The 23,642-nt window shown below is 36.3% G+C and overlaps 2 protein-coding genes across 5 annotated transcripts in view; one reads left to right on the top strand and one right to left on the bottom strand.

Moving 5' to 3' along the window:
- The window catches only part of LOC127801172 (probable protein S-acyltransferase 23), a 47,580-nt gene extending 29,898 nt beyond the window's left edge, over positions 1–17,682 (top strand). For 2 of the 4 annotated variants that reach the window (XM_052336068.1, XM_052336066.1), the window contains 10 exons: positions 1,660–1,823; positions 7,625–7,763; positions 7,858–7,957; positions 10,549–10,603; positions 15,328–15,405; positions 15,530–15,628; positions 16,145–16,223; positions 16,305–16,453; positions 17,112–17,162; positions 17,258–17,682. In XM_052336068.1, coding sequence (XP_052192028.1) covers positions 1,660–1,823; positions 7,625–7,763; positions 7,858–7,957; positions 10,549–10,603; positions 15,328–15,405; positions 15,530–15,628; positions 16,145–16,223; positions 16,305–16,453; positions 17,112–17,162; positions 17,258–17,446 — 1,103 coding nt within the window. In that variant the 3' untranslated portion in view covers positions 17,447–17,682. The remainder of the gene's footprint in view (positions 1–1,659; positions 1,824–7,624; positions 7,764–7,857; positions 7,958–10,548; positions 10,604–15,327; positions 15,406–15,529; positions 15,629–16,144; positions 16,224–16,304; positions 16,454–17,111; positions 17,163–17,257) is intronic. The other 2 variants (XM_052336069.1, XM_052336067.1) reach the window with 2 other exon arrangements.
- A 263-nt stretch (positions 17,683–17,945) lies between these two features.
- LOC127801174 (L-galactose dehydrogenase) lies at positions 17,946–22,467 on the bottom strand. The gene is made up of 5 exons (XM_052336070.1): positions 22,128–22,467; positions 21,793–22,021; positions 20,870–21,169; positions 19,975–20,103; positions 17,946–18,327 (listed from the first exon to the last, which is right to left on the bottom strand). The coding sequence occupies exons 1-5, from the start codon at positions 22,295–22,297 to the stop codon at positions 18,196–18,198; spliced, it is 960 nt and encodes a 319-aa protein (XP_052192030.1). The 5' UTR covers positions 22,298–22,467; the 3' UTR covers positions 17,946–18,195.
- Positions 22,468–23,642: the final 1,175 nt, after the last annotated feature.

The raw sequence follows: 23,642 nt of genomic DNA, 5'->3' as shown, positions 1-23,642 counted from the left end.
GTTTGAATATTTGACAGCCCTATTGGCGCCAAATCACTGCTATCTGGATTAGTATATAAAACTGATCCAACGTAATCCATGGGTATAAATGAATATAATTGAAATATTTTTTATTTCCCTCTGCAAATTCTCTCTCTCTCTCAATCTTTCTCTCCCTCACTTTTTGTTCTTCTGGTTCGCCCTATTCTCCTTCTAAATTTTCCCTCAATTCTTTCAATTTCCAATCCAAACTTGGTAAACCCTAGGTACATAACAGTCCTCTCCGCCTTCTCTGATGTGAGTGACCGCCCATCTTCTCCGTCGATCTGCATTTTGCAACCCTTCGCTTTCTCTAATGTAGCTTAGTAATTGTGGTTGGTTATCCCTTTGATGGTGATGGTTGTGATTGTGGTTAAGGGCAACTACGATGGCCACGGTTTTGGCTGTGGCTACGGTGATGACAGACGAAGATGAAGGAGATGACCAAAGATGAAGGAGATGGGTAGTGGCCAACGATGGTAGAACTTCACCATCTTTGCCCCTCTCTCTCTCTCTCCCCCTCTGAACTTTTCACTTGATATCATGAAGAAGTTTGTATTGTAAAACTCCTTACTCCTTGCTTTTTCATTTGATTAGACATACATATATAGAAATTATAAGGGAGAAACTGCCCGTATGGAGTCGGTTAAGGAAGGAAAAATTGTCACCTAGAGACAAAATTAATTGTACACTGAAATGTAATTACATGATTTTCTACACTATCAATTTCCAAGTAGGGTGTTCTGGGTGCATGGGGCTCCCTTCTTTGAAAACATGGCAATTTCTGAATGACAAAAAAGGAAATGAGAACTTGTAGAACTTATATAATTTTATTATGCCTAATTGAAGTGATTTGTTAGTTTTTGAACCTTTTAAATAATGATATTGTCATATTAATCTTTCCAATTTCTTTTCTCATGATTTCCTAGGGAACAAATTGATCATCCTCTAAATTTTTGATGTTCCACTGTCATTTTTTCAAATATTTTGGTCTTTATGGTGCATGCCTTTACCCCAATTTTTTAAGGTGAAAATCTATATTCCAGATTTTTATTGTTTCTTTTCTCTCTCTTCTTTCCTCGGGAGACTTTTAGAAGGAAATCCCAATTGGGTGAAGAAATTTAAGAAAAAAATGAGCTTGCTAGTGGATATTGCTGTGAAACTTGAAATGGAGTGATAATGTAATAATACAGGATAGTGATATGGATTTGGCTGTTAATCAGTTATAATGGTTTGATTTGGTGTTTGATATACCATGTTGCATCCTATATTCTCGGCGTACTGCACTTCACTTGCATTTAAGAAAACACATTAATTCTAATAAAAATGGATTTGTTTTGCACTTGTGGTCTGCATAAAAAGAAGAAAAACTTGACTGAATAGTGTCATTGGTGTGATGTCTTTCCAGAAGGTACCTGGTTACTTGTAAAATCAAGCAATGCAACTGGCTATCATACCTGCTAGAAACAAAAATATAACTGCGCTCAAGAAAATCATTTCCTGATTTATTTCTATAAAGTTAGGTGTGTACAAATCAAATTTGCGATTCAAATATACATCACAGTTTCTGACAAACAAAAATGTTGTATGTTTTTCAGTAATCTAACCAGTAGATGATATTGCTAAATTTTCTCTTGTTAGGCTGTACACCATTGCACTTTGCTGCATTAACGGGAAATGTGGAAGCATGCAATGTACTGGTACATAAAGGCAACAAACAGGAATTGTGGGTGATGGATGATACTGGATTTACTCCTGTACAGCTGGCATTTGACAAAGGTCATCGCCATATAGGTTTACTGCTAGTATGTTACTTTCTCTAATCAATCTTACATTTGGTTATAGTTTTAGATACTGTTTTACTTTGAGGATTGATGGCACAACTACCATAACATGCTGAGATTTATCTTTGTGTCTGTTATTCTACTATTTCTATTAGGTAAAAATATATATATACTTTCTGCAAGCAACAACAATTTTGTGTATTCTTTTATTCTCTATGTAAAAGAAGAAAATGCTAATGTTAGGAGATTCTATATTTTCTGAATATGGATGTTTTTCTCCTAACAAAATATCTGCAGGTTTTCCTCTTTCCATGACAGTTTATCTGTGCTTTTCTACTCTTATTAAAGAAAATTGCAGTCTGCAAAAGCTGGGATATGTGGATAACTTGAAAGCTGCATTTCTATGTGTTACGATTTTAGCAAGGAAAATCTGATGATTATTTCTGATTCGCTGCCTCAATATATATACAGTTAGGAGGAGCACTACTCCACTACCCCACTTCCTTAAAATAAGGAAGCACTTAGCTAGCTAGCCATCTAGATCATTCGCTAAGTCCATAACTTAGCCCACTACTAAGTAAATAAAACTGGGAAAAAAAAAAATCAGCAATTACATGAAACAAATAACAATAATTTACACATCAGATAAATCTATAAAGTTTATCTATTATTCTCAACATTCTCTCTCAAGCTGGTGAATGGATTTCTTCCATTTCCAATTTGCTTGTTAGCCTTTGAAATACTGCTCTCAGAAGGCCTTTAGTGAGAAGGTCTGTAAGTTGACTTCCTGTAAGCACAAATAGAGTGCAGATTATATTACTCTCTAGTTTTTCTTTTATAAAATACCAGTCAACTTCCACATGTTTAGTATGATCACGTTGCATCGGATTGTGTGCAATATTGATTGCTGACTTGTTATCGCAACATAGCTTCATAGGATCCATCTTTCCATTTGACTTTCAGATCTTCTAAGATTATTTTAATTCGTAGTAGCTCACAAATCCCAAGGGCCATTGACCTAAACTCTGCCTCTACACTCGATCTTGACACAACATTTTGCTTCTTACTCCCCCAAGTCACAATATTTCCTCCTAGGAAGGTGCAATATCCAGATGTTGATCTCATGTCATCTATTAATCTTGCATAATCAACATCTATGTAGGTTTCAAGAGTTAGTTCTTGTCCTCTTTTTAATAGAATTCCCTTACCTAGTGTGCCTTTCAAATAATGCAAGATTCTATGCACTGGTTTCAGGTGTATCTCCTTAGAATTGTGCATAAATTGATTAACCACTCCCATCACATATGCTATGTTCGGTTGGGTATGTGATAGATAAATGAGTCTCCCAACTAATCTTTGGTAGAGACCTTTATTTGTTGCAACATATTTTTGGCTACTACTTTGTCTATGATTAGACTCAATAGGGGTTTTAACTGGCTTGCACCCTAGCATACCTGTCTCGATTAGCAAATCAACAATATATTTCTGCTGGGATATAAAATATATTGCTGTGAGTGAGCTACTTCAATACCCAAGAAGTACTGCAGCTTGCCTAACTCTTTGATTTCAAATTCCTTAGTTAAGCATTGCTTTACACTTTCCATTCCTTCCAAGTCATCTCCTGTCATTATGATATCATCTACATAAACCAACAAAACAAAAATCTTTCCAACCATAGACTGTCTTATAAATAGGGTATGATCTCCTTGGATTTGTTTGTATCCCAATTTTAGCATGGCTTTGGTAAATCTCCCAAACCAAGCTCTAGGTGATTGTTTCAATCCATATAAGGCTTTGTTTAACCTACATACCACATCTTTTTCAATTGCTAAACTCATTCCCGATGGAACCTCCATATAAATTTCCTCCTCTAGATCTCTATGTAGAAATGCATTTTTCACATCAAATTGTTGTAGTTTGTAGCCAAAGTGAGCTGCTAGGGATAGTAAAATCGTTATGGTATTCATTTTTGCAACCGGAGCAAAAGTTTTAAGATAATTCACACCATAAGTTTAGATATAACCCTTAGCAACTAGTCTTGCCTTGTACCTTTCTAAAGACTCATATGAACTGTACTTAACTGTAAATATTCACCTACACCTGACTGCATTCTTCCCTTTAGGCAACTTTATTAGATCCCATGTCTTATTCTTTTCAAGTGCTTGCATCTCCACTCTCATAGCATCTCTCCAATTCTCATTGCTTAATGCCTCAGATACTATTTTTGGTATGGGAATTGAGTTAATGGTAGTGATAAATGCTTTGTGACTAGGAGACAAATTTTCATAAGACATGAACAGATGCATGGGATGTTTTGTACAGGTTCTAGTTCCTTTACGGGTAGCAATACGTAGGTCATAGGAGTTAGATAAGTTAGCAATATGCTCAGGTTCATTAGGAGAAATGTAGGTAAAAGTGGTTACCTCATTAGGTATTGATTCATGTTCAGGATCAAGTGTTGATTCAGATGCTTGAACAGGTGTTGAATGAACAGTTGGTCTCTTCCTCCTTGAGTATACTTGAAGTGGACGAAATTCAGGTTTCTGAATAAGCACTTCTTCTATTTGCTTTTAAGGTTTAGACTGAATCTTGAATGCAGGTTGTAGAGATACAACATTAGTTTGAGAGTGCTGCATAGATGAAGGTGATAAGGATGGAAACTCAAGAAGGAATAAATCCTTATCTGCTTCATCAGTTATTGAGGTCTCTCCCAAAAGAGAATTCTGAACAAAATACTGATTTTTGTTCTGCATTTGTAACATCCATAGATACAAAGAATCTTTTGGTTATTTTCTAAATTGGAACAAGGTTAGTAAATAGCTTAGGTATATTCAAGGCATTTTTCAAGGTAAGAGACTCATTAATATAGACATCTCCTTGTCTTGCCACTGTAGTGGTTGTTCCATTGGCTATGGTGATTTTTCTGTTGCTAGGACAAGGGGGTATATAAAACAAATTTTTGGGAGGAACAGGTCATATGATCTTTGGCTCCTGAATCAATAATCCAGTCACTTGAGAGAGTAGTATTTGAGGCATTTAGAGCATGAGAAAGTGTAGAAATACCTGAATCAACAAGAGTACAGATATCTGATCCAGTAGGCTTCTCTAGGGATCCAACGAGTTGCCTTAGCTTGGTAATTTCCTCCTTGTTGAATTCAGTTGTCAGTAGTTCTGTAGGGTCTTTTTCTGTAGCTTGTTGTGTGCTTGCCACATAGGCCTGCCCATGCCTCTTCTGCTTGCTTGATCCCCTTTTGCTCTTAGCTTGAGGTTTTCTATGTAGCTTTTAGCATTTCTCTATAGTGCGTCTAGACTTCTTGCAGTAGGTACACCACAACAAGTCCTTGTTCACTCGTGCCCCATCTGTGGTTCTTTTAACTTCATTTCCTTAGTGTTTAACATTGGGTGCTGCATGTGCACCTTTCTTGTCATAAGTGTTGAATTCTCCACTGTAGGAGTCTCAAGCATAACTCCTCTCCTTTCTTCCTCAACATGGACAATAGCTAGAGTCTCATTTAGGGATGACAGATCCTCTTTCCCAAGTATCTGTATTCTTACTGCATCAAATTCAATGTTTAGACCAACAAGAAATTCATAAATTCGCCCCTTTTCAACAAACCTTTTGAGTAGAGTTGCATCCTCACTACATTTCATGTTAATGCACTGATAATGATCTATTTCATACCATAAAGTTTGCAGGAGATTGGAATATTTAGTGATAGATCTACTTCCTTGCTTTGTCATTGAGATCTTGGTTTTAATCTCATAGATTTGGGCAGCGTCATTCACTTTAAATTAAGTTTGCTTGATTGCATCGCAAATTTCTTTAGTTGTGCTTAAGAACATAACAATATCACTAATTTCAGGAAGCACTGAGTTCCATAACCAGAGTATTACCACAGAATCTTCTTCATCCCAAGCTCAAACATCGAGTCTCCTTGTTTAGGTCCGGTACCGAGTAAGTGGCTTAGCTTGCCTCTCCCTTTTAGAAATGTATGAACCAATTGAGACCATTTTAAATAGTTCTTACCATTTAATCTATAGGCTGCTTGAATGTTCTGCAACTCCTTAGTTGAGGAGCTGTTCTTGTTCTCCCCGTTAACCGTTGCTAGAACTAGTGCTTCAGATGGATCACTTGATTCCATTGAGGCAAACATAGCTTCTAGGTAAATTGAACTTGATTTCTTGAGTCATGAGATTGCTAGGCTTTAGTGTTGCAAGGTGATGGCTTCTCCAAAATAGGATTTTATGGCTTTGATACCATGTTACGATTTTAGCAAGGAAAATCTGATGATTATTTCTGATTCACTGCCTCAATATATATACAATTAGGAGGAGCACTACCCCACTTCCTTAAAATAAGGAAGCACTTAGCTAACCATCTAGATCATTCACTAAGTCCATAACTTAGCCCACTACTAAGTAAAAAAAAAAAAAAACACATCAGAAATTATATGAAACAAATAACAATAATTTACACATCAGATAAATCTATAAAATTTATCTATTATTCTCGACACTATGAAGCATGCACTGTTTTAATGTAAAAAAAAAAAATTCTGAGACTTGCATGAGGAACAGGAGAAAAGCATTCCTTAACTAAAAGTGGATGCAGTTTTGAGAAAAGCATGGAGTTGATAATCATAAGTAAACAATGGCTATTTATTAGGAATGTCCAATATGTTACTTGCAGTTAAGTATTATGTACTCTTGCAAATAAAATACAAGCTGAATGCAGATTGCAGACCAATAATGTCCTCTAGTTTTTTGGATGTGCTCACATTGTTGCATGTGGGTTGTCTATAGTGTAAAATCTATTAAATAGTATAAACTTATTCCAGAAAATAAAAATAAAGAAATTAAATGCTTTTAAGATGATGCAGGGACGTTCTTAGGAACCTGACCTGGGGCTGTCTACAAATGGGTTGCTAGAAGATAAGTTTGGGGTTTTAGAAGGAAGAGGGCTTAATTGATTGGATTTCAAAGTTTTAAATTGGTTCACTTTTTAAAGTTGTAGGTCGGTTCAGAAATAACATGATTAAAGTGATTAGGCAGTATTTATTTTATGGAGCATGAAAAGGGTTTGGACATGGATTGAATTGTTAATAGCTAAAATCAGGGTTGTGTTATGTATGTGTACAGTAACTTAGACAGCACTTGGGTAATTTGCATGGAGAAGTGGAAAAAGAAAAGAAAAAGGGAGGAAGAAGAAGTGTGTAATCCTCCTAAGGGTTGGGCAAAGTTGTTCAAGCCTGATTATGAAACTCAATTTCTTAGGATAAAAAAGCATGAGGTTATGACTAAACAAATGGGGAACTAAGAGTCGGAATGTTGTTTAACTTGAGCAATATAAACAATGTGGCCTATAGGAAGACCCACTGATGACCCTATAACTCATACTGGAACAAAACTGAAACTTCTGAAGTACTCTTGGAATCAACCTAGTAAAACTCAAAGGAAGTTATCCAGTAGCATGTTAAATTGCAATGGACCTAAATGAGACACAAAATTCCACAAGATTTCTTTCTTTGTAACCTAAAATGCTTTATGTGGAATTACTGGACAGTCCTTGTTGCAACTTGAAATTGCTGGCTTGAAACACAACATAGGGGAGGGCAATTTCACATGCATCTGACTCCCCAACACCTCAGAGTGGAAGCCTCATGCACTGATTTCTCTTTCCTATGCATATTTAATTGATAAAGTTTTTTGTCTTTTCTCTGTTGTTAACATTTGTGAAGCCCAGCACAAAGTTTTTTACAGAGAAATATCTGTATTTAGCCATTGATGCCTTACAAAATGATATTGTGTACTTTGATTTCCAGGCTAATGCACGGCATGGTGGAAGCACAAGCTGGGGTGGAAAAATTTGCTTGGGCAAGAAAGGGGATATGGGTTATGCCCCTATTCTTTTCTGTGCAATATGTATTAGCATCATACTTTTCATCAACTCTGTTTTTTTTGGTCAGTGAGGCTTTGTTTTATGATGTCTTCCTTTAATCTTATTGAGAAATATCTTTTGTCCTAATCATCACTAACTCCCTCCTACCCATGCTAGCTCCTGGTCTACAAAAGGTTACTGCTCTGGTTGGACTCTGGGGATGGATTACTCTTTCTCTTGCAGTTGCTGCATTGATAATGTTCTACCGATGCAGTAGGTAGTTATTTATTTTATTAGCCATTAATCTCCAATAGCAGTCTGACATGTATAAATGCGCTCTCCCTCTCTCTCTCTAAATTTTGATCTAAACATGTGCGCACTTTGCACAAGGAAGTTTACATGGACGCCTCATTCTTAATTATATTGCACATGCTGCATGAAAATGGCAATGCTTTGATGTTCATTTGGTTCATAAGAAGTTATTTCCAAAGTACTTCACACCTTGTATGATCTTGTTTAACCATGCGAATCCAAGTTACATTTCTTCATGTCATTTGTTTATTTATTTTTTCTCTTTTCTCTCTTTCTTTTACTAATGGGGAAGGAGAGTGGTTCTTGATGATTAATGTTTATTCCATGATAGCACATCAATATTGGTGCTTGTATTGATGAATATCCAATGATTCTTTTGTATCATGATTTGGATCGTTTGGGCCTTTGATGAATAATGAAGTGCTGGTATGCAGTGCTTATATTGAGGGTGTAAGTTCACATTGCTGTAGTTTTATGCGAGTACTTCTCAATGTAAAAGCATAACTATCAAGAACTGAGTTATTCAGTCTTCAATTATCTGCTTCTGAGAATGGGGTTTTGTTATCTTTAGAATTTTCACATCACTAGTGTTTTCTGTTTGCTGATTTTATGGAAATAAGTTGCACCTTAAAGTTTGGGAACTTTGATTCCAAGTTATTTGAACTTTATGGACAGGAAGGAGGCTTTATAGTATACTTTTCTCTCTGTATGCATGGGTTTGTGTCCTCTGGGTGCTCTTAGAAAGTTGGAAAGAAATATATATGAAAGTCGGTTTGATTCAGCCCCTTTATGAGGAACAAAAGAGAAGAGAAAAGGGAAGAAAGTAATTAGAAGGGCATAGTTTCGTTGGCTGGGGCTCCACCACTGTCATTTCAGTTGCACCTTTTCATTTGGGGGGAAAAAAGTATAGTTGGGCTTGGCTGGGCTTTCATGACTCATACTTTCAAGGTGGTTTTTCTTTTTAAATAACACAAAAAGAAGGGATATTAGTTTTATGAGCTTCCCACATCACAATTGCTCAATTTTCTGCTCGGAACTTTTTTTAGATAATAATTTTCTGCTGGAAACTTGATTGATATCAATTCTCATACAAATATGTAGCAACTTGGAGGTTCAAGCTAAGCTTAAAATGTCTACTTTTGAGGTAAATATTTTATTCTTCTTTTTCCTTGGGTAAAGGATTATTCTTGTTAGACAAGAGGCTAACCATAATAAAAGGGGGGTGAAACCACCTTATCAAATTGGATAATATAGTGATTAGCTTGTTTGCTTTTTTGTTTTTCAAGTTCAGGTTTGTACCTTTACAAAAAGAATTTCTGATACATCATTGTTGGTTTAAATGGGGCACTACACTTGGATTGTTTGCCTTTTCATTCTCTGATTTTGGTGATCATTTAGTAATTTTGTTGGGTGTGTATAATATTAAAGACTGAAGGCTAAGTACTTCTAAGGACTTACAGAAGGAGAAAAGTGCAACCTCAGGCATTTATTAATAAATATAAACGGATTAATAATAAGTCAAACAGATTATTTTTTCTGTCTTAGTAAAAAAACAATTGCTGAGTAATGATTCTATTACCTGTGTTGATGATTTTGATAAGGTTGACAGCGACCCACTCAACTTGAAAAGTCAAGAATGCTATCTAAATTGAGATGATTGGAGAAGACTGATGATACTATTATTGCAGTTTGCAGGAGGTGAAAACTTAGAATTTTTAACATGTTCCATTAGGAAAAATGTTTACATCTCTTTCTGCTAACAGCATAGGTAGTTTTTCTCTTTGTCACAGTGTAGCTGATCTCAATCTCTCCCCTCTCCTCTTTATATTTTTTCTCTTATCTTTTCTTGGGGTGGCGGATGGGGAAAGGCTAGATGTTGTTAGCTTGCTATGAGAGATAACTAGTGGGAGAAGATGGTGCAAAGGGGACAAGTTCATTATGCCACCTAAATATTACTTGAGAGGAAGCAAACAAACATTTCTTTGATTGCTGGTTGTGTATTCCAAATGCTTGACATTTCTATCTAACTAACAGTTCCTGTTGTGAATATCTATCAATGCTTGCTATATTATTTACCTTGTCCTTGCGTCTTCTTGTTCATAATCTAGTTCATAGCTTCTTTGTATTCTGTAACCAACTTCTTTTCTTCAGTTTGACTTTTCTTTTCTAATTATTTAAAAAAACTTGCCGTGACAATGAGTGCGTCATTTTCTTCTTGAAGACAGCTGGCTGAACCAGGAGGTTACTTACTGTTGGGGTGAATCAACAGAGTAACTTGTTACAACCATTTTAAATTTCTGTGGTTCTTTGTCTCTGAATCCTGTCATATAGGCTGTACTTTGAATTTGTAAGTTGTGGTCTCTTATTTTAGTTGTGTGTTCTTGATTTGTGATTGAATGGCCTTGTTGAAAGGATAGTGTGTCATCATGTGTTAGCATATGATTGATGTGTGTAAGCCTGAATATTACCATATGTCCTAGTAGGTTCTCGTGTGTCTGATGCATTTTTCCCTGTCCTTACCTCTATGTTAGTGGTGATAATATTTTTTGCTTCCAGTAAAGATCCTGGTTATATAAAGACATCAAAAGGGAGTGGCAAGACAGACACAGAGGTATGCAACTTCTACTGCATGACTTGGCTTTATGATGAATATTACTGAGCTAGGACTCTAATTATGTTAATTGCACATGGGCGTTTTGTTGAGTGGCAAAGTGTTCTGTTTCTTACTCATTGAGTTTATATGGCTTTCTAGGCAATCTTTTTTATTTATTTATTGAGTTTTTACAGCTTTCTACCTAATCTTTTTTATTTATTTATTTTTTGAAATGTAATAGCTATATTGAAAATTGTTTGAAGGGGGTAGCTTCATGTAGGAAAGGCAAGATTTGAAATTCATATTTCTTAGAAGATTAAAAAACAGCTGTAGTCCAATCCAGTGGAAAGGGAGGAACTGGCCTTGCCTGCAGATCTCAACAAAAATCTGTATCCTCTAATTATGAATATTCAAATTATACCAATTCTTTTCAGTTCCATGAACTTTAACCCTGAGTGTCCAGTATCATGAATTTTAGCCATTCAGAGCAGTGTTCATTGATTGCTCCTATTTTTCCTCTATAAGTTGCCCTTCTTGCTGTCAAGACCTCGGGTGTATTGGGCTTATAAGAGAGCTGATTGTAGCTGATTAATTCCCAGGAGTAGTTAGCAGTTGTTATTTCTGTTGATTAGTTTCAGGACAGCTATACATTTTCAGTTACATGTAACTGAAAACTGAATAAACAGTGGCTATATAAATTGTCAGGAACTTGTCCTGACCTAGGGTTTTGATTAAGAACAGAATGGAGAATGAGAGAGGAAAGGAGAAAGAAGAGGGAGAAAACAGAGAGAAATTAGGGGGAAACAGAGATAATAGAGAGGGAGAATTGAAGAGATAGAAAGGAATTCAGATTCTAATTTCTCCTGTAAGCCCAATACACCCAAGGTCTTGACGTTCCCCCCTCCTTTAGATTTTTCTTGTCCTCAAGAAATAAAAGAAACTGGGCAGCCCAAGGGTTTTTTGTAGTTTCTTCCCTGAAATCAGTTTACAAGCTCCCATCTCCATGCTGCCAATAAGAGTCAACTTTTCCCATATATTTCAAATGTCACCTCAAGCTTATTAAGATCAAAGATAATGGGACTAACTGTCCTCATCCAGTCCACTCCCAACACAATGTCACAGCCCCCTAGTTTGAGAATCGGCAAGTCAGCAATAAATTCATGCCTTTGCATCTCCCACCTGAAATCCACACATCTTGACTTGCCATACATCTTGTTCCCATTAGCCACTGTTACTGGCAAGGGAAAAGTAGTTTTCACCTTGCAGTGCAATTCCTTGGCAGCATTTTCATCCAAGAAGCTATGAGTGCTGCCACTCTCAATCAATACCATCAGTTTTCCATTCCCAACCAATCCTTCCACCTTTATAATCTTGTTAGTAGGGCAACCTTTCAGCGCATGCAAAGAAATTTCTCCATCTTCATTCCCTGGTACATTCTCAGCAGCCATTTCTGCCTCTTCTGAGACTTTTCTCCTTCATCCTGGCCTTCTATTCTCAACAGCTGCCTGCCTCTTACATTGATGTCCAGGGCTATATTTCTCTCCACATTTGTAGCACAGACCTACCTGTCTTCTCTGTTCTAAAGTGGAGAGTTTCACCACACTAGGACCTTGAGGAGCACTAGGATAGGAATTCCCCTTAGTCACCCCCCCCCCCTGGATATTAGCCCTAGAATTATTCAAAGACTGCTGACTACCAGAATTATTTCCTTTCTAAGGAATCTGATGCTTCTTAAAGATGGCTTCTACTGTTAATTCTTGCAGTTTAGCCTTCTTGGCTGCCTGATTAACTGTCATAGGCTGCATCTTTTTACTATAGGCCTCAACTCCTCATTCAGTTCACTAATAAAGCCAGAGACAAAATAAGCTTCTGCTAGTGTAGGATGTGCCATTATCATCAAAGATTTTAATCCTTCAAACTTGATTTGATAATCCAGTACAGATCCTTGCTGTTTCAATTTGTTAAATTCCTCAATGAAATCAGTCATATTTCAATCACCAAATCTTTTATAGACTTTATCTACAAATTCTCTCCAACTATAATCGTCCTTAAGCTGCAACCAGCCTTGAAACTAGGCATCGGCCACATCATCAAGAATCAAGATAGGCTGAAGCTAGATTTACCTTTTGATTTTTAGGCACCTTATAGAACTGAAAAAACTTTTGGCGTTGCCTGATCCACAATCTAGGATTATGTCCATCAAAGATCGGTATTTCTAGCTTTGGCAGAAGAGTATGGTTATGATTCTAAGAGGAACTAACAATCTGATTCTCAAAATCATTACCATGATTAACCTCTGTTACAGGTAACCTAGAGGTATTAGGGAGGGGTCCATTACCTGTTATGATTGGTTCAGCATTATCTCTTGGTGGAAAATCCACCAGAATGCTAACCTGTGGCAGCTTTGAGAACATATTTAAGAATCTATCTAACCTTTTTTGCCCAACCATCCATAGATGCATCTAACTTCTTCTCTAAAGATTGAATTGCTTCTTGATTCCTACTCAATCCTTCCTGATTCTTGATTAATCCATCCTGAGCCTGGTGCAGTCCTATCTCCGTTGTTTCCAGCCTTGCCTGCAGGCTGCTCATCTGCGCCTCCAACTGCTTCATTCTCGTCCCTTCCTCTATGATCTCCTTCCAAAATTCCGATACTATTCAGGTTCGAACAACCGCAGACTGAGGATTGGCTGATCTGATACCAAATTGTTAGGAACTTGTCCTGACATAGGGTTTTGATTAAGAACAGAATGGAGAACGAGAGAGGAAAAGAGAAAGAAGAGGGAGAAAAACAGAGAAATTAGGGGGAAACAGAGAGAATTGAGGGAGACTTGAAGAGAGAACAGAATTCAGATCCTAATTTCTCCTGTAAACCTAAGATGCCTGAGGTCTTGACATAAAGCTACTCGAGACTGTATTGAACAGGTAACCCTAGGTCAGGACAAGTTCCTGACAGTTGCTTTTGTCTCCACAATGGATCTTCTGTTGTCTGTGGTAATGCAAAGACATAATTTGTTGGAAATTAAATATTAAAGTTAGATGTTTCTCTAACAACTTGTCTGTTGATTAGGTGGTGCTTAGCAACTTAATATACATTAGGTGCATACATCTTATTTCCATTACCTAATAATAAGCATTTGCACATGTTCAATTTGCTTATGAATGGCAGTTGGGTCACACGTGAGAGGGATTTCTTTCTACAATATGAGCTTTTGTGGTGTTGGTGATTAACAATTTAACAATTAATTTGTATAGAAAACAGAGTAAAAGTGAAAGAGAGGAAGAAAAGGTGATTGCCTTGTACGAGATACATACACAAAAGCTACCAGTAAACTAATTGAAGATAAAACTGAAAAGGTAGATCATTTTGGACCAAAAAGTCTTCTTATGGTGTGGAGGCCATAGGCTTTGATTTAGATTTCTAAAGTGGTTATGAGTCGTGAAACCTAATAAAAGTTGCCACATAATCTCCCCTTTGGTGAGAGAGCTCAACCCTGGTCAATCAATGCGGCTTGATCTTGAGCAGTTATAGATATACACAATGCTGGGATAGTGAGCACATACTTTTCCTTTGGGTTTGTACTTAAGCTTGGAAATCCTCCATGGAATGCACTTGAGGATTCTATTTTTTTTTTCTTTTTTGGTGGGTGAGGTCAAGATGGGGCCTTCTTTTTGCACTTTTTATACTGCCCATTTAGTATTGAATCATGCTAGATGTACACCCATTTTGTACATCTTGGGCTACATAAGGGGGTATTATGACCAAAATACCCTACGCCTCACGCGCCTCTATGCGCCTCATGAGGGGTTTTTTTGTCATAATACTCCCTTATGTAGCCCAAGATGTATAAAATGGGTGTACCAATAGCATTTTCCTTTAGTATTATTGAGAAATTCCTCCTGTTGTGAGAATTAATTCTATAAAAATTGCTTTTACTAGAATCACTATTAGAAAAAACAGTTTAGCTATCAATTTGGTAAGCCAGTGATTGCAAAAAGAGATTTTAACTGCCAAATTACTAAAGGGTGCCTTGACATTAGTGCCTTTATATATTACTATTTGAATGTAACAATGATTTTAGCAATTTTTTATTTTTAATTATAAAAATTTCTTAACTTTAGTTGTGCCAAAGTTATTGTTTAGAATATTAAAAATATAATTAATATTTTAATTTAACACAATAACAGGTGTGAAATAAATTATAAATGATAATTCAAAAAATAAATTAATTACAATAATTTTGTCATAGACTGATTTGATTTCTGATCTATTTGAGGACATGTATTTTAATTTTAAATTTTGACTGAGGGCAATTTTGTTTAAAAATAGTTTTAATTTTTGCTTCTGCTTCTGCTCCACAACATATTCTACAAAAAAATTGCTTATCCTTTTCAGTAGAAAGTAGCTCTTCTTGTCATACAAAACCCTTTTTGTTATTAGCCACACAGAACAAAATACACATGAAACTGTTTCATTAGGCATATAATTGCATCTGATTCTTTCCAGTGTTGGGCAAAGATACTCCTATCTATCGTCTTAGTTACATTTTTTTTTTCTCTTTTGTACATTCAGACAAGAATGTTTTATTTGTTAATTTCAGTTTATTGCTCTCACTGCTTTATATAATGTTGCTGTGCTACATAAATGGTATTGCTTTTTAGTGTTTCATATGGTGGTAGTTATTGTGATAAATTTCCATTGTCTGTTTACATATTGACGCAAAAATTTCTACATTTAACAGGATCCATTGCTGGGTATTGATTTGAACAATTCCTCCATCTGGACCGGAAATTGGTCTCAACTTTGCCCTACCTGCAAGGTTTTTTCCATTGACTTCATGTTTTATGAGTCAGTTGCTGATCAAAAGTTTGAAAAGATATATATGCTTTCTCAGAAAATTTAGTTGTAAGTACTGTATTGTTTCATTTCTGTTTAATTTCTAGATAATTAGACCTGTTCGCTCGAAGCATTGTCCTACTTGCAAGCACTGTGTGGAACAGTTCGACCATCACTGCCCCTGGATCTCCAATTGTGTTGGAAAGGTGATAAATTAGTCTCACTGAATAATTTGTGAGTAGACACTACTTTTGGCACTATACTTCATAGATATTTATGAGAAAGCACTACTTTGGCGCTGTCAAGGCCTAAATGATTGCACCTATGACCCAAACTGTCTTGACAATTTTTCCTTCACACGAAAAAGTAAAGAATATTGCCCTGATCCAGTCAAAGTCTTAATAAATTTTTGCTCACACACATATATATTGGGGTTTTTTTTTTGGGGGGGGGGGGGGGGGGGGGGGGGTGTATTCCTAGGTCCAACATCAATGAGCTGTTCAGTTCATTTGTGGATTAACTACTGATCACTAAACCTCAGAGCTACCTTATATTTTCAAGTATCTGAAGGTGTCTTTTTTCACTCTCGCTCTCTCATACATGAAAAATTGCCCTAAAAGTTACTCGGCAACCATATTACAGAACTCTAATCCGTTCTTTTCTTACTATGTTCACTGTAACCATCACTGGCTTCACTATTTTGATCCTTTCATGTGTTGCAGAGGAATAAGTGGGACTTCTTTGTTTTTCTCTGCCTGGGAACTTTGACATCATTGCTTGGTGCTGTTGTTGCCACTCAAAGTATGTGGCTGTAGTAAAGTTCAATATTGTCACATTATATGCAACATTTATGTTAGATTACAACCTGATGCATTATGGCAGGGATTTGGACAGCAGCACCGATGTTATCAGCTGGAGAAACATGGTTTCATTTTATGGTAATTCAACATCCCGGTTTGGTAGCATTTCTGGTTATGGACACAATTATTTTGATTGCTGCTTCATGTTTGATGGCAATACAAGCATCACAGGTAACTGATATGATTGTAAATTAATTTATTTAGTTATGTGTCTTACTGTTTGCCTGTCATCATATATGTGCGGGGATGTGCCTGGTAATTGACTAAGCACTTTTGAGGAAATTGAAAAATTTGCTGACCATCCCTCTGATTTATCAAAATACTTGTTTTTTGTATCTAGGTTTTGATTGTTCAAGAGATAAACTAATGTTCTCAAAATTTTCGAAGATGCTGACCTTCTATAGTAGTCAGTTTGTTTTCAGGAATCTGTAAAAGCTGAGGCGGGCTATATACTTTGATCTAATCAGCCTATGTTGCATTATTATGTTGGGGGTGGGTGTTTGGGGTTGGTAACTGATAAGTGGAAATAACCGCTCACGTGAGGGGGCAACTGCGTGCATAGAAAATCTTATGCATTGTATTGCCTTGCAATTAAGAGTTCCAATGCCTCTGCTTTAGCACTGAGCCTAGGTGTCATCCTTCATCTAGTTTTAGGAAAGGGTAGTAGTCACAAGTACCTTAAAAAATAGCTGAACTAAGAAATCACATATTGGTAACTAGCTGGTCCTACAATCCAGGAATTTATTCTCAGCCAGTTAGTATGCGTCCTAACGCATTCAGAATGCTCAAATACTCCTAAGTTTCATTTTCTTTGACATTATGTGAACAGCTGCCAATTAATGTTACTATAGTGTTGGAAACCAGAAAAATGACCAGAACAGTAAGTTATTTTATACATTCCCACATAGATGACGTGTTTATTTGTTTGAGTACTACTGTTGTTTTATGCTTAACAGAGTTATATTTAAAATGCAGATAGCTCGGAATCTTACCACAAATGAAGCCATCAATGCTGTACGTTATTGGTATCTTTGGGGTCCAGATGGGCGATTTCGTAACCCGTATAACCATGGGTGTCGAAAAAACTGTTCGGACTTTCTCATCCATGGATATACAGACGATGATGAAATTGCTTGGCCTCCCCTACAGCAGGTTTCTAGGTAGCAATGGGATCTTGATTTGTGGCCTTCCAACCAGATCTGGTACCACACTTCTCTTGGATCCTTCCTCTACAATGCCAAATAGTCAAACCCCGAACCTTTCTTTTAGATGCAACTCTTGGTCCATATTGGACCATCGGTTCTGTACCTTCTTTACTATATGTACTTGCTAGTACCCGCAGAAAACAATATACAAGCTTTATTCCAAATTCTCACTATATAGCATGGAAGTTCTGATTCTGTATTTATGTTTTTACTGTTTAATTTCTGGCCAAATATATATTTTAACCTTTGTATATGCACGGTTTTTTTCATCTAAACACTATAACTTTTTATTGTTTTAATTACATCTCTAAACTATATAATTTTGAGTTAATTGTACACTTCACCATGGTTGATCTGGGCACATGCACTAAAATACTCAAATTACCCTTCACAAATGCCAATATTTACTATGCAAACAGATCACAAGTGCCAATATTTATCTCATGCTCCGCAAGCGCTTGAATACCAACACGAAATTTACCATAGAAATCACAAGGCTGTGCAATCCATTAGTTTTTGGCACACTTCCTCCATTTCCTTATTTGGTTCCAATGACGCGATGTTTGAGCTATAATTAATCACACATGGTCTCAAAAGGAATCAAAGTAACATTCAACTTAAGTTTGGACGAATTTTGAGAGAGTGGCAAATCGCAAGCATGAAAAGGGAAACAAATGCTTGAATAGGCATACACTTCTGGAAGCAGCCTCAACCTTGCTGTATGCCACTGGGCCATGTCTGATTCTTAACGGGTTTCAGAAGCTCTTCGATCTCTAACAGAGTTTTATCGTCTTTCCCAACAGCAGCGAGTTCTTTTGCAGCAGCCACGTTCTCTTCGACCTGATATTGAAAACCATAAATGTTCATAACATTGTCAGGAAGATACTGAGATTCTCCACTACTGATACATATAACACAGCTCAACTCACTAATTGCGGGTCAATGGTGACTTGGAATTTGAACCTAAGGCAGTTTAGGGGCCAATTCGATTTACGCCACTGAACTTTTATTTTCAAATTAATTTAATCTCTGTATTTTGACGTGAATAAAGTGTAATGTGTATTTTATTATTTTATTTTATCTTTTTTTATATATATAAAAATACAGAAGTTACATTAACTCAAAAATGCAAGTCCAATGGTATAATTGAAACAATGAAAAATTCAAATTGCTACATAAAAAAAAGGTCAAAGTATAAGAGTTAAATTGACTTGAAAATTAAGTTCAAGGGTATAATCAAAACAACAAAAAGTTAGAGTGAGCACACAAGAAAAATGTAAAAGTACAGGAGCAGATATAGATTTGTCCCAATTTAGGGTTAACTAATCCACAGTACCAACACGGTAAGCAAGAGAAACTTAGCCATTCTTAGGTATTGGAAAATGGAAGCAGTTGAAGAAGCAATTTGGACAGGTAAAATTTAGCCATTCTTAGGTATTGTTATTTCTTTTCTATCTGTTGATAGAAAATTTATCAGTTGACTCAAATCTCCTTCATACTATAAAACCAGCAGTCAAAATTCTATAACCATCACTCAAATCATTCTGATATGAAACCATCTGATACAAGATCTATAACATGGTTAGGCAGATTGGAAAGTATCATTCCATAAGCCCCCTCATGTCTATACTTGGACCCAAAATCCAAGGTTCCAGCAGCTGCATTGCACTAGTAAACATACTGGTAAAAATAGAAACATCTGCAGTCCATTCTAAATCTGCCATTTAAAACTTAGTAACTGTAGATATTCAATAAATCCCCAGAAAAATAACCCAATCCTGCAACCTTTCACTAGAAAAACAAGGAGATATAATCTTCTGTCAAATCCCCAGATTTGACAAGGGTCCGTGTAGGTATATTCAAGAATGGAGAAGAATTTAGAGAGAGAGAGAGAGAGAGATAAAAGAATGGAGAGAGAAAAGATTCATATCATTCATACCATGATTCCACATTCTCTAGCTGTGGCCTTATATATAGCCTCCAGCTGGAGTACAACCAACCAGGAATGTACACCCAGTGAAGCATGGCTGCTACTAACCAACTAAGTACAACCTTTACAGCATAAAAGGAAATTACATTTACCGTCCTCCCACCCTTTGGAATGTGACATCTACTTTTCTCTCTACGAAGAATATGCAGAGCCCCCACATCAGGTTCTCAACAAATATAATATTCCTGTATCAGATAAAAGATTTATTTCCGACTAGTTGTCTGTCAGCTAAACAGTTTGATTTGTCATTCTCTACTCTTGAACATAAGTAGGAAAACAAATTAAACTATAATCAGCATGGCCGGGTGTGTCAAGACATACATTATGTAAGGATGAACACTCTATAGATGAGACACAAAAGAGGGGTTTTACGTATAATAAGAAGATTTTGAGATAAAGAAATGGCAGGCAACTGAATGATATTGTTTGATAAAGGACTTGCAGTAATCAATAACTATAAGAACTTGCAGTAATCAAGAACTATGATGAACTGTAACCTGTCTAACAGAGTTCATGCCGACCAGTATAGAAGAAATATCTTTGTTAGACAAGCTGTACTGCATAGCCAACTTCGATATATTTTTTCCCTTTTCTTTACAATAAGTAGCAGCAGCTTTGCATGCAGCCTGAGGAAGAAAGAAAAAGCAAATAGTTATAGCTTATGTAAGTGAAATCAATAAGGGAGTTATATAGGACAAACCAATTTACAAATAAAAGAACCCTCAAGAGCAACAATAGGACATTATAAACCTATAAACTGATAATGCCCTTAATACAACTCTTGATTCTGGAGTTTAGCAGGCTGTGAAAGATGATTGAGACTAATTAGCAAAAAAAAAAAGATAACTGAGTCTTGAGGTAGGGATCATATTTCAGAACAACTGGGGTTTTCCTAGGGTTTGGATGGCAAATCGGAACAATCTGAGGGAGAATTAGGACAGAAATGGAGGGGGAAACAACAGAAATGAGGGAGGATGGGAGGATTCAAAAGAAAGGGGGAGAGTTGAGACGAAACTGAGAGGGAGAAAGAATTTGAGAGGGAAACATTGTCAATTATCATTCATCAATATGACTACTTCTCTAGATTACGGCCTATTTATAGGCTTTCTAGGTAAAGGTACAAGCTAGCAAAGCAGTAAAGTACAACACCTAACAATACATGTAATCTATTATTACTAATCTGCCATTGGGGTCATGACAACAACAAGCACAAATTCATTGTTTTCATTTTAGTTAGTCATATCCCGTCAAGTAATCTTGCTATAAGTCCCTATGAAGAACCTAAGCCGTGGCCTAACAGACTAAATCACAAAGCAACTCCTCTATCCTAACAATAAATTCTTGAAAAAGCATTAAGAAAAGACAAATTATAATTTGTAAGAAAAAGGACACCTTCAGCTCAGGTGAAGCTGGGTGCCACTCGGGAGGGCCGCTCTCTGTGAGAAGTCCCATAGCAAGAGGAGATGCACTGATCACTCCCACACCCTTGCTCTTTAAGTAAGGCAACAGATCCTCAAGTGTTGAATCATTAATACCATAATGGCAATATGACAGAATCACATCAACAGTGCCTGGTGGCACCCGGTCGAGTACATAAGTAAAAATGCCCAGTGGAAGTCCTGTAATACCAATGAATCGGACCTTTCCTGAGTCCTTTAATTTCTGAAGAGCTGGAAGTGTCTCATTCACAATCTGTGAATAAATCAAAATATCAAATAATCTTCATTGTCAACAATAAATGTAAAAACTGCATGAGAGAACATTCACATCAAAACATGAAAATAAAAATAATAATAATAATACAAAGAGGCCGTACCAAAAGTTCATATGATGATACCCACAAAACGAATATCCAATTCAAGTAATGACCCAAATGCAAATCCAAAAACAGAAGCTCCGAACCAATTTATGAGAATCCAAAGTTGCAGCAGGTAGATATAAACAAGAACCAATCAACAGAATACAATTCATAAAGGAAAGGCCAAGAGAAGCTAGGAATAAACAATACAACACCAATTGAGGAGTCACACATCCAACAATAAACCAACATAGCTAAGTAAATAAAGTACAACCAATAATAATAAATACAATCACCATAGTTGTAGCCTAGTGATGAGTGGTAGCGCTAGTGAGCTTGAGGTTTGAGTTCAAGTCTGCCTCTGTTGTTCCCCCAATGAGCCCGAGTGGAATAATCTTACTTACCAAAAACAAAAACAATACCAAATACGGCACATGTTCAATTAAATAAAATCCATATGGAACCAGGAGGCCAACATTCAGTGTTAGATCAAGAGACCCATCTCTGCTGAACTAACCTGATCAAGAGAACCAAATTCAATATCATGGCATTGCAGTATGTCAACATAGTCGAGCTGCAACCTTGCCAGGCTCTCATCAATGCTTTTAGTCACCCTCTCTGCACTGAAATCGAACCCTTCAATGTACCTCCCACACTTGGTGGACACAATGAACTCGTTTCTCGGAACCCCCACGGCTTTCAGACACTTTCCCAGTACTTTCTCGGACAACGTTCCGCCATAATACCTGCCAGATATCACCAATGCGGAATGCTAAACCAAAAGCCTAATTCAAAAACATCGGAAACACTTTGAAAGAACCTTTCAGAGGATTGGGACGACAGATTGCGTACGGGGAGGTGTCGAAGAAATTGATGCCCAGGCGAAAGGCCTCGCGCACGGAGGCGATGGCCTCCTCGTCGCAGACGGCGCCGAAGACGTTGCCCAGCGGGGAGGCGCCGAAGCCGACGGAGCTGACCTTGAGACCGGTGTTGCCGAGCGGCCGGAGCTCTAGGCTTCCCATTTTCTCTTCGGTTTGCTAGGGCTTAGTGTGTTTCGGTTGATTTTTCCGGGAAAGTAACTTTCCGGGAAAATCAATTGCACAATTGAGCCATGGCCCAACCAGCGAAGCAGGTCGATTGAATCATTGAAGGGGCTGAAGAATGAGTTGCAATCTGAGTTCCCTTTCTCAGTCCTTTCTGTCTTTTTCTCCATTTTTGTTTTTCTTCATTGATTAATTGATTGTATTCAATTTTAATTTTTTTTTAATTTTCATATCTATTATATCTAGGGGGTATTTGTTAATTAAGATATACGGTAAAAAAAATCAAGATATGGGATTCATCCCGAACTTCTATCATTTTCAACATATTTGTTAAGTTTATCTGACTATTTTTTAAAAAATCATTAATGATCTCTTATCTTTATCTTTCAAAATATATTTATTTCTCATCCCTTCAAGATAAACATATCTTGGTCTTTAAAGATAAGAAAAAAATGACACTTATGTCCTCTAGTGCATTTTAAAAAATTTAACAAATAGCTTGATAAAAATTTTAGAATGCTTCCAAACTTTATCTTGACCATTCCATATCTTGATCTGAAAATTATTTCGAATTTATCTTGATACTCCTCTATCTTGCTTATTTTAACAAACGCTAAGCAAATAACCTAACTTATTGTCAGCCTGATATTAGGCGCCAACTCACCTTCGGTGGTGTGGATAAACCTTGGGCCAAACTTATATTTTCGTAATTTTTTAATTATTTTAATTATATTTTTAAATTAATTTAATTTATATATTTTGATTTTTTTATAATAATTTCAATTTTTTATTATTTCGATTACACTTTTAAACATACATTTTCAAATCAATTTAACTTTTGTATTTTAACTTAAACATAGTATATTTCGTCATCTCACTTTATTTTATTTTTTTCACGTAAAAGCACACGGGCTAAATTAACATGAGAATACAGGTCTATGAATGTAATCTAAACAATGAAAAGTTTGGATTACCATATAAAAAAATGTCAAAATACAAGGATTGTATTTGATTTGAAAATTAGGTTTGGATGTGTAATCAAAACAATTAAAAATTTTGGTGACCACATAAAAAAAAAAACGTAAAAATATAGATACAAAAATATGGATTTGACCATAAATCTTGCCAATGAACTCTTTGGTTTTAAGGGCATTAGATTCTCATTAATGTTTGTGTTATTCAAGCCAACATCCTCGTTTCCTCTTGATTTACTATTGCTTGCACATGTGCTTATTTCTAAACGAAATGCTTCCTTATTGATGTATTTTTACATCCTATAGTTTTAGTAAATCGCTTAGCCTCATTCCTATTCAATGCAAGAACG

This window comes from Diospyros lotus, chromosome 5 (assembly GCF_014633365.1).
Source record: "Diospyros lotus cultivar Yz01 chromosome 5, ASM1463336v1, whole genome shotgun sequence".
Taxonomy (NCBI): Eukaryota; Viridiplantae; Streptophyta; class Magnoliopsida; order Ericales; family Ebenaceae; genus Diospyros; species Diospyros lotus.
Note: the sequence above shows the minus strand (reverse complement) of the source record. Positions and strands in the feature narration are given on the sequence as shown.

Bases quoted from the DNA above. Each gene is read 5' to 3' on its own strand.
- LOC127801174 (XM_052336070.1), bottom strand. From the start codon at position 22,297: ATGGGAAGCCTAGAGCTCCGGCCGCTCGGCAACACCGGTCTCAAGGTC. The intron at 22,022-22,127 runs GTACGCAATCTG...GATATCTGGCAG, and splicing joins AATTTCTTCGACACCTCCCC to GTATTATGGCGGAACGTTGT. The intron at 18,328-19,974 runs GTTACAGTTCAT...TTTCAATATCAG, and splicing joins GCATGAACTCTGTTAGACAG to GTCGAAGAGAACGTGGCTGC.